The 11742-nt window shown below is 34.9% G+C and overlaps 1 protein-coding gene across 4 annotated transcripts in view; it reads left to right on the top strand.

Annotated features, from left to right (window-relative positions):
* Positions 1-151: 151 nt before the first annotated feature.
* Positions 152-11742, top strand: part of LOC310891373 (cadherin-10-like) — a 26474-nt gene continuing 14883 nt past the window's right edge. The window contains exons 1-3 of one of the 4 annotated variants that reach the window (XM_083853631.1): positions 152-1879; positions 5003-5297; positions 11597-11707. In XM_083853631.1, coding sequence (XP_083709757.1) covers positions 1682-1879; positions 5003-5297; positions 11597-11707 — 604 coding nt within the window. In that variant the 5' untranslated portion in view covers positions 152-1681. Of the gene's footprint in view, positions 1885-5002; positions 5298-11587; positions 11708-11742 lie in introns of all 4 variants that reach the window. The other 3 variants (XM_083853630.1, XM_083853632.1, XM_083853633.1) reach the window with 3 other exon arrangements.

Raw genomic sequence — 11742 nt, 5'->3', positions numbered from 1 at the left:
TACAACTCTGAATTTCCTTACATAGCTTTATGTTTTTTTGTTTGTTTTTTAATAATTTGCTCAGCATCTGTATTTTCAATTAAAAGTCACACTATACACATAACAAATAGTGTGCAACATCTCAAAATTTGAAAATATTTATTTTTCTACAATATGTCAGAGATGCTGAGTAGAGGGGAAAGATCGCCTCTCTTGACCTGCTGAGATACTTTGCCTAATGTAGCCTAGAAAATCATTAGCCTTCTTAGTGGCCAGGGCACATTGATGACTCGTTTTCAACTCGGTGTCCATCAGGACATCTTACAGACTTAGGATAATTAGTAATTTTCCACAGCAAACTGAAACAAGAGAGTACACAAGTCACACCCCCTCCATTCAAATCTCATCTTGCACTGTTATAGCATTTGAAGTTGAATAACAAAATGTATACAGAACTGGAACCAACATTCTAACTTCTACAATTCTATATGTCTTACTGTTAAAACTCCTTTATCTTTTTCTCAGTAATCATATAGACACAGATTACATTTTAACAGAATTAAGTTTAACATCATATCAAATCTGGAAGGAAAGGAATAAATGTCTACATGATATCTCTGTTATTTTAAGCAATTACAATATTTTCCTTTGCAAAAGACAGGTGTTGATAGCTCTATTATTAAACCGTGATTTTAAAAGACATATAAATTTGTATTTTATCCTGAATAGATAAACGGTTTATGGATTTTTCAGGCCTAAATTAAAAGCAGCCATATATATATATATAAATGTATGTGTATATTTCCAGTGTGTTGTACAAACTGACTGCCATGAGATAAATTCATAAACCAAACTTTGTTCTTGCATAGAAAATGCTATTCTTCCTGGCTAAAGACTTGAAGAAAATTTCTAGATCCATTGCCAAGTAAGGTTTTCAGAAGTAAATGTGTGGCAAGGGTTTTCAGAATTCTCCTCTTTGCCTCTTAGAAGATGGTGATTATCAACTGACAATTGCACTTTATTTAAAATTCAGTTTTATTTATTGTGCCAAAAATCACAGGAAAGAACATAATAGCATATAGTTTGTGCAAAGACATGCTTTTCTACATGGTACCCTAGTTCCTTTGGCATTTTTGTTGGTGTTTTGCTGACTTCGGAAAGAGGAAAGAAGAGGTTAAAAAAAAAAAAAAAACAGCTCTGGCACCGCTCTGTTTCAGTTGTCAGTCATCATGGCCACTGAGGGTAGTCGTGCACCCTTCAGGCAGTTCTGTAACTGCTGCTCAAAATGAGCCCTGTCTAAGTAGAAACATACAATTATCCCAATCAAATTATTCCTAGGCTACACAATGCAATTACCCAGCTTAATTTGAAGATGAATTAATTGGAGGATGATTTTCCTTTTTTTGCATAAAAAGTCCCTGTGTAGGATATTCATAAAGGCAAGTTAAACATTTGACTTTCATGCCAGAGTCTCTAAAAGTATCTCAATTTTAATCAGAAACAGACTTTGTTTCAACTCTTTCCTTTTAGGAAGAGGTTTTAACATTGCAAATCAGCTCTTACATTTGCACAGAATATATAAGTAAAAGTAAGAAGACAAAAGAAGACAAAAGTGATGCCTTTGTGAAACTTTGTCTAAGGTATTTATTTTTTTTTCTTCTCCTCTTTGACAGATGAAAATTGATTGAAGAGAGGCTTCAGCATGAATTGTTCCACTTTGCTATGTCTCATGCTGACAGTGGTTCAGCTTTGGCTTTCCTCTCCAACCACACAGAACCACAGTGCCCAAAACACAGATCAGTTTTTCACAACAGTTCGAAGAGTAAAGCGTGCCTGGATATGGGAGCCGCTTTTTGTAACTGAGGAACAGACCTCAAGGATGCCTGTGTATGTTGGACAGGTATGGTAAGTCATGATGCAAGGATAGTGCAAGGTTGGTTTTGAAGTGCTGATTATCATCTTACTGCCTTGACTTGGAAGATCAACCATCCTCATTGACCTGGAAATATCAAGAAAGATACGAAAAGTGCTGAGGTAGCTGTAATCAGGCAGCACAACATCTCAACTTTACTGCAACCTGATTTAGGGTCAGAGAACTCCCTGGGCTAAAGGTCATGGCTCCACTGTCAAGGAAACACCACTCGCATCCTGTTACTAAAACTAAATCTGTGCAGAGTAGCTGAAGGTACCAAGCTGAAATTTTTCTGTCTTCTAAATGAAAGTTAAGGACTCATTTATCAACATTTGGCAACTTGCTTGTGCTATTTTTGGCACTTCATCAAAGAAGCCATAGTGAGTGCAGTTTACAAACAGTATTTAGCATGATTTTCTATTACACTAAGTAGCAGCTGATTTACCCCTCATTAATTTTTAATGAAGCAGATTAATACTAAATCCTTTTACCACTGAGAAACTACAGGAATCTGCATGGTTCATTAGATTAATGTAGCTTTAGCACAACGAGCAATTATTTTTCACCCTCCTTTAAAAATGTGCTTTAAGATAATTGTCGTAATGAGACTTTATCTACTCCTTATTTTCTCTTTCTACTTACTATTATTATTATTATTTATTATTTTTATTTATTTTTGTAAGCTAGAAGTAATTGTTATCTTGAGATCTAGTTTTCTTTTCTTTAAGGCACTTTCTAGATGAATGAACCAAAATAAGTTTAACTGCTAATTAACTAGCACTAAAATTTAATTGGGCCCAAAGGGTGAGGTGCTCAAAATTCATTAATTACTTTTTTGCAACCCCTTCAAAGTAACTGCTATGGAAGTGTGATGTCTTACTTCTAAAAGAACAGGTACAGACATAGTCATTTAAAAAAAAAATAATCATTATTACTTTTCCCATATCTGGAAAGCATTGTTTCCCATAAAAAAAATGTCATAAATGCCATACATTTTCATGCTGCTGTAGATAACTTTCTTAATCTTGTGTTTCTATTTCTCACAGGTAAACTATGGGTAATTTTAATTGAGGATTATTGTTCATTTAGTGCAGTCTAACCACTGTCTAAATCAGACACATTTACTTGTGGCTTTCTGTGAAGTACAATATGCTCTGTTTTCAATAAGTAAATTGACATTCTATGATCAACTTTATAGTAAATAAGGTCCAGGAGGAAACTCCATCAACAATGACACAGGTAGACAGTCTCTGTTAGTCACTAAGCCTTATCACAAGGCTTCTGCTTATCTGCAGTTAGATTCAGAGCTTAATCTTCAAATTTCATTTAACATAGACTCATGAATTCTTTTCCATTACCATGTTTGAGAAAAAGATGTGTCCATCAGTACTGCAGTGTAAGATAGATGAAGACAATGCATAACTTCTTGTCCCAGTTCCCATTTACAAAGAAAAGGCCACTTACTATATTATCTATTATAAAACAAACAAACAAAATACACAAGCTGAGAACCTTCTGTATACTTTCCCAGCATATGTCATTTATTAGAGACCTCTCATTTATAATCGTTAATGTCATGAAAATATGTTGGACATAATTATACTAAGCAAAATGGTTCATCCTAGGTTATGTCTAAACACCCAGTCCCAGTCAGGCTTCCAGGCTTTCAGTCTCTAGGGGTTTGATACAATCTGTGATCGTATCTCAACCATATCTTAAGGTAAAGATCTAGATATTCATTATCTTTCCCATGTCCTGGTGTTCATGACAAGGAAACTATGATTTATGGTTTCTAAAAAAGAATCTGTGGTGCCCCCTAGCCAGCTGTCATTCTTGGATGATATTTAAACGAATGGGACCAAACCACTCATAAAGGGGTCCTGCCCTCTAGGTTCACCCTATAAAGGTGAACTTGCCCCATGTTTCAAACAAAATTACATATGTTGAAAGCTTTTGGCTTTAAGTTGTTTATATTTTAGAGAGTTTAAACACCATAACACTGAAAATTATTTATCTTGTGTTTGAAAGGGAAATTATCACTGCATAATTTAGGACTTGAGTACTTTGGCAGGATTCAATGCAAGAACTCAAAACTGTGTTCCTCATATCTCAGAGCAATGTCCCAACCTCATTTTGAATAAACTATCCAGTTGATGCATACAAAAAATTAAACAATTCAAAATAACCAGTCATTGTTCCAAGGAAAAGCTAAAATGATTTGTTTTTCAACTTCAGCATCTGTCACAAAATATTTTGAGTGAATATAATAGAGAAATGTGACATAGTTAATTCTTTCTCAGTATGTGACCTCATATTCTACACTGATCAATAAGGGGGTCAATAAGAATGGGTCAATAAGAATGAAACAAAACAGGAGAGTTATTTAAGTAAACACATAAACATATCGCTTACGTTTAAAGCACTCCACTTAGTAGAATAAGCAAGGTGGATACATATTTAATTATTTTTTTAATTGAGTATTTAAATTTTTATCCAGGTCCTTAAATATTTTGTCTAAGCACAAAATAAATAAATAAATAAACGTCAGAGAAATAATATGATGGAAGTTGATGTTCGCAAAAAAACTCAAATGTAGATTACTGGCACATTAAGTTCAGTTACTGCTATCGCAAAAGTGATGTTGCATATCATTAGCATTAACAGAACAATTATGTTGACATGAACAAATGCAGCTGAACCACAGTGGTCTCCAGGGCTCAGCTTCATCAGAGGAATCATCATCGTAAAGCTCATCTTAGCAAAATAACAGAGGATGTAGATCTTCCAGGAAGGAATTACAAAATATGTCAATTTATTTCAGAATAAATAATATAGATTTATACCACAGAACGGCTTTTCATCTCTTTAATATTTCAACAGAATTGGAACACCACTCTCACATTCACACCTGGTATTGCTGAATATAAAAACAATATATGTATATATAAAACTTATAAAGTACACTTATCATTTATAATAATAAAGAATTTAGATAATGTTTTAAGGTCCTTTGCCCTGTTTTCAGCAGAAGCTTGTGGCAGCTGATAAACCAATGATCTAAAGTATGTATTTAACATTAATTCCTTTCACTTCTGTTTTTTTCACTTACAGCTGAAATCAGATTTAGACAAACAGGATGGCAACTTACAATACATTTTGACTGGGGAAGGAGCTGGAAGCATTTTTATCATTGATGAATATAATGGCAAAATTTATGCGATACAAAAGGTGGATCGAGAAGAGAAACCCTTCTATATTCTAAGAGCACAGGCACTTAACAGGAACACTCGTCTTCCTGTTGAACCTGAATCAGAATTTATTATCAAGGTTCGAGATATCAATGATCACGAACCACAGTTCTTGGATGGACCTTATGTGGCTACTGTTCCAGAGATGTCACCTGAAGGTATGACGTGCCATAAACCAAAGTCTTACATGTATCAGAGTCCTTTTACAGATTCTGGATTCATGCTTGTATTGAATATAGAAACCTGTCTTTTCCTTCAGTGGCATAGCTTTGAAATAGGTACTTGTTTAAAAATACAGCATCACACTTCAGAATAGATAGACTACTGTAACCAGCTGGTACTGCAAATGAGATTTTAGGCAGACAGAATTCACTGCTTTTTCAATCAGTATAGCACCCTAGTCTCTAGAAAATTGTTCAATGTATTATTATTATTATAACCTGTCAGCTCTTCAGACTTCTACTACGGTGAAAGAAAAGTAGCATGCACTTAAATTTTAAAGGCCTCTAACCTAAGTTGACTCTTTAAGCGCACAAATAAGCTTGGCTGAACAGCACTCAACAGCCTCCTTCAGTCTCCTCTGATTCCACTTAATAATTAAACAATAGGCTTTTATTATGCCCTATCTAGTATAAATTATACTGTACTGTAACTGGAGAAGAGTCAAATTCACATGACAAGCACTCATGATTTCCCCACAAATATAGGGATAGTTTCCTTCCTGTAAGTAATGGGTTCAGAACAGGAATGAAGCAGGCTGATGTGATGACCATCCTCATATCTTGTATGATGCCTACCTATTTACACAGCCAAGCCCCTTTCCCCATTGGAAAGCTTCTCTTTGTTTGGATTAGATGGTGGGCAATAAAAGTCTTTCAGTTTCATAAGCACAAAAATTGCACAAGAATTTTCCTATCAAAAGTGATGACTTAACCTCTGCACCACTTCTTCCACATATCTATACATAAAAAGAAGACCTGGACTATGTACCTGGAAACTTAGTACGACAAATATGAAGCAAAGTTTGCTTTGTTACTTCAACAATATGGATATAATAATATAGCTACAATAATATAGATATAATAATATAATATAATTAATATAATATAATATTTATAGATTTATATCATTATATATATAATATATAAATATAATAATATATATTGTGTCCACAATAATATAGAACAGTTTATTGTTTAGAATTATCTGGATATTTTTATCTGGGATTACACAGATCTGGGTCTTTGATAATGCCTTTTCTTTTTCCCCATGTGATTCACTATTATTGATAAGACACTAGAGCTCTTATAAAAAATCAATTTTAAATAGCTGATAATATAATATGGCTCAATTTACACTCACCCAAATCTATAACCTTTCACAGAACTATATCAAGAATTCTGAAATCCTTCTATTTTATCTTCCTGTCTTAATGACAAGTTCCTGTCTTAATGATGAGAGGATGATTGTATAGGAAAAAAAAAAAAAGGAAAAAAAAATAATAAAAAGAAGTCAGTTAGGGTAGTACTTACGGATCAAAGCAACAGTAACATTCTCTTTCCATATACCTGTTTCTCACCTCAGTTCACCAATAAGCAGTTGACAGACGAGAGCCTTCAATCTGTACTGACTTGAGCTGCCTATAACTGACAATCTAAAAATAGAAGGTTCAGCAGCCTTTATCAAATCTCCTATCATCTACGGTATCTTTAAATTCCTAAAGTGCTACATCACTTCAACATGATTGATTAAACTTTTATTATTATTATTATTTTAATAAAAAGATCCCACTAAAATATGAAAATCAGAAGTAACACTGTTCTCCCAATTTGTCAGAATGTGTAAAAAAATAAAACAACATCTTTGTGTGCTTCCCCTCTTAGACACAGACTTCTTGAGATAGTAAACTCATAGACTTGCAATTAACCATTATATAACATGAATTTAGGATGGTCCTATGGATCTTCAAATATTTTCTACACTCCTATGTTTGGCTTCTCTAGCACTAATGCTTTTGTTATTTTAGAGATTACTTTTCATCTACTTCTGTGTAGATACTAGTACACAACAGGCTGTACTGGGTGTATGAGGCAAGGTTTTAGTAGCAGGGAGGCTACAGAGGTGGCCTCTGTGGGAAGGTTCCAGAAACTTAGATAGATAGGTTAGATAAGAACCAGTTACATCCAGCTCCAAGAGGGACCTGTTGCTGGCAAAGCTGAGCCAGTCAGCAATTCTAGTTGTGCCTCTGTGAGATCAGATTTAAGAAAGGAAAAATCTGCTGTCCAGCAGCATATGGGAGAGAGTGAAAAAATGTAGAAAGGAACAACCCTACAGACCCCAAGGTCAGTGCAGCAGGAGGGCAGGAGGTGCTCCAGGCACGCAGCAGAAGTTCCCCTGCGGCCTGTGGAGAGGCCCCTGGTGGAGCAGGCTGTCCCCCTGCAGCCCATGGGTCCCACACGGAGCAGATCTCCACGCTGCAGCCCGTGGAGGATCCCCCGGTGGAGCAGGTGGATGTGGCCTGGAGGAGGCTGCGGGCCATGGAGAGCTTCCAGTGGAGAGCAGGCGAAAGGACTGTATCCTGTGGGACAGATCCCATACTGGAGCAGAGGAAGGGGAAGCAGCAGCGACAAGGCATTATGGACTGACCACAATCCCCATTCCCCATTCCCCTTTGCATCCCGAGAAGAGGACATAGAAGACAGTGGATATCGTGGAAGGTGTTTTTAGTTTGCTTTTAGTTCTCATTGCTCTAGACTGCTATATGTACTTTGTATATAGGTAATAAATTACATTAATTTCCCTTGTGCCAAGTTTGTTTTGTCTGTGGTGGTAGGTGAGTGATCTCCCTGTCCTTATGTCAGCCTTTTCTTTCATCATATTTTCTCCTCCTGTTCTGTTGGGGATGGGGCATGAGAGAGCATCTGTATGGTGCTCAGCTACCTACCCATGTTAAACCAAGACACTGGCATACTAAAGTGTATTTCAGACATATAGAGTATAAATGGAATGGTATATACTGGTATACACCCTAATAGCTTCAGTACGTGAAACAGCTGAGCCACACCATGCAGTCCTCTCACAGCTTGCTTACCCTGCCTCTCCAAGTACTGCACTTCTGAGGTGAAAGCTCATTTGATGTATATCTTAAAGCATTAATCCTTAGAAGGAAATTTCTAACTTCCCAATGGACGGGAACAGTAACCAATCAAAATTGCAGTGCTTTTCTCCCAGTAAAACAGAATCTCTTTCTGCATAGTAAGGACATAGTCTGGAATTACTTTAAATAGTGTAGTGCAATAGAGAGTCTTGGTCTTTGCTCCATTTCAGAGCTTTCTAATGGCATTTCAGCTCAATTATATTGGACCTGGGATCTTGTAGAAATTTTCTTATGAAAAAACTTGCTCAGGAAGCATGGTCCATGCTTGGAAAAGCAGTTCACAGTTACTGAGCTTTTTGTCTGGAACTAATAAAGCAAAGAGAGAATAATTCACAGCTGGTCATGTATTACTTGCCTCAGAGAACCACAGAAAAACAGAAAACAGGCATAGATAATTTGGCTAAAATTAGGTACAAATATCTATATGTATACTAATGTGACAACAAATTAGAATATATTTTATTTCTTTCTTAGCTCTCTTTTATTTTCAGTACTAAATTTTATTAGGATTTTAAATGCAAGTGTCACAGTGAATGAAAAGTGTGTCAGCAAATGGACTCTTATAAGAGTACAGAACTGCAGTTTTCCCTCAGGCATTCTGTACAGTTTTACATTAAGTGCCTCCCATATAGCTGTTTAAAGTGTACAAATGCAGTATATCTGATGGAATGGTTGAGTCAGATGCTGTAATATATCAGTACTTGCTGTTTTAGTAGATTTCAAGCTCTAGTTAGAAAAATGAGTAACTATTTTTTATACAATGGCCTTCTAGTTTACCTAATGGGTTGCAATATATAAGTGACACAATTAATATTTTGACCAAAAAAGGTAAAACCAACACTAAAGGAGTGTAAAGTAAATCCTATATAGCAATCAGAAAAAAAAAAAAAAAAATAATAATTTGCTTTAAATAGAACCTAATGAAAAGCACAGAATGTGTAAATATGTTTACTACGCAGCTTAAGACATTTATGTAGACGTACAACACATATTTGGGGCTAAACTTTATATCAGTGTCACACAGACTCATATTCAGAAAATGCATGTTCAAAAGCTCACAGGTAGATTTAGTTAATTTGTCTCTGACATTATAGCAGTTTTCACATAAATTATGTGAAACTATATTGTAGTTAGGCTGTCAATTATATAATTGCTGTCATTATATAATGGCTGGAATTTCGAGAGGTGGTCTTGCTTATTTGTTTGTTCAAAAAAATATATATATATATTTTTTATGTGGTCAATTTTTCTCTTCCCAGCCATGGAATTAAAAAAATGGCTGAACTTTCTATTCAGAGTTATTGGGTACATTAATATTACTGCTTTAATTTTTATCATTCAAACACAAATGTCTAGGTAAAAACAGTTCCATTTGGCAAATGGTTTGCTTTTTTTTTTGATATGGGTTAAATGTACAAAGAAATAGAGGTTTCATGGCAGTGAAAGTGAAAGACTAAAAAATGGAGAAAAAAAAAAAAAGTTTTCCAAATCTGGGCAATATTTTTCTTCTGCTCCCTTCACAGTCCATATTTAATTTAGAAGCTCATACACTGATCATGAAATATTTGTCCCTTGCCAGCTTCATCTTTCCATTATGCTGCTTCTCCCTGAGCCCACCTGGGCAAATTCCATCCTTCTCCCTTCTGTGATACTATCGAAGAGTTAACAAGCAAGCAAAAAAAAAAAAAAAAGTATTCTGGGGCCTAGAGAAGCACCACATGCCATTTTAGTTTCAACATTTCTTTCTAATGGACAGAAACTGTAGAAAATGAATCTGTCTTTAAATGTTTGAGACTCAAGGAGCTGTAACAATAACCTTGCAGTCCTTCATTCTGTTGTTGTTGTTCTATCTTGTTAAATATGGTGCTGTAAACAAGTCCATTTCTGAACATGGTTGTTGGTACCTTGCTTGGGTTTCTTTATTAGAAAACTGCATTTATAACAGGCTGGATATTGTATTATCCACAGTGATCAGTTCCTTTCTAGCACTCACTCAATTTGTTTTTAAACAAGTGCATTATAGTCATGCTAGAATGCCTTAAAGGTTGAATTTTCAGTATTAGTTAATACAGAACAATTTTCTATAGATTGCAGCTGATGTGGACTTAGTAGCAGTGTAGCCAAGTGTTTTCATTATCTTTTGCCCTTGATAAAGAATATTGTTATTTCTGAAGTACATATGCCTCAACAAATAATGTATTTGTTTTTCTGGTAATAATTATTGACTTGTAGTTTGACCATAAAAAGATTCAGATCTAATTCCTTTAACTCCATCATTTCTTTTCTCCTCCAGCATAACTATACATAGATTTTTAATATATGTAATATATATTAGTATATATTACATCTCTAAGCAGGTGCAAACATGAACAAATGCCAGATTTTTTAAAAAAGTAGATTGATTTCCTGCTTTTTCTCACAGAAAGTGATATTTTTGTTGTGCAGAACCTAGGTAAGGAAAAAAAAAAAGAGACAAAAATAAAGTTTACCTTATGAAATTATGCTACAGTAAATAATACCTTTCAAAGGATAATCATCAATAATAGTACCATGAATTTTCTGCCAATCTTTTTTATAGGATATAGCCAGCTTTCAGTTAGAGATGAAATCAAGCTCTGCAGATTGATTCTGTTGTGCATTCTGCCATGGAAAAGGCTCATTAAAGACTCAAAAATATAAAACATTATCAGAGCCTTGTCATACTTCTTGGCTGCTTTGCTTGCTAACAAGTAATTTCTTTCAGTCAGGTAGTGAGCCTGCTGGTGACAAAGTCACTTCTTTTCTTATTCCTAAAGAAAAGTTCCATAAAATACTTAGCAGAATATTCAAGGGGAGGTGAAACAACTTGTTCTGCTTCATTTACATGCCAAAAATTAGGGGAAAATGCATAAGATGTACAATTTTAAGCAATATATAGACAGTGCTGAAAAGTTGTATGTTATGTCATTTTAATTGAAAATCTGAATGCGTCAAAATAGTTGCTGATGAAATATTTTCTGTTTCTGATGATGGATTTTAGAAGGTGCCATTTACTGCAAATTTTCAGGAGGGCTTGATAATATAACTGATGTATTAAAATGTCATTAAAGAGCTTGTGCTGTGTAATTATGAAATAATTTATACAAGATGAAAAACACTGAAGAGAAACAATAGAAAAGAATGAGAGGACGAGAGGCATAAGCAACAGTTTAAAATAGCCCTGTAGATAATTCCAGAGAAATGCAATAAGTAACTTCAATATGTGTTTGTAGACATTGAATAAATATAATCCATTTTATTTTTTTCTTTGAGGTACTTCAGTTGCACAGGTAACAGCTACTGATGGTGATGATCCTTCTTATGGGAATAGTGCCCGTCTGATTTACAGTCTCATTCAGGGTCAGCCTTATTTCTCTGTGGAGCCAAAGACAGGTACTACAGAATGATCTTGTCACCTGAAAAATAAA

This window comes from Anser anser (assembly GCF_964211835.1).
Source record: "Anser anser genome assembly, contig: HAP1_SCAFFOLD_622, whole genome shotgun sequence".
In the NCBI taxonomy this organism is placed as follows: Eukaryota; Metazoa; Chordata; class Aves; order Anseriformes; family Anatidae; genus Anser; species Anser anser.
Note: the sequence above shows the minus strand (reverse complement) of the source record. Positions and strands in the feature narration are given on the sequence as shown.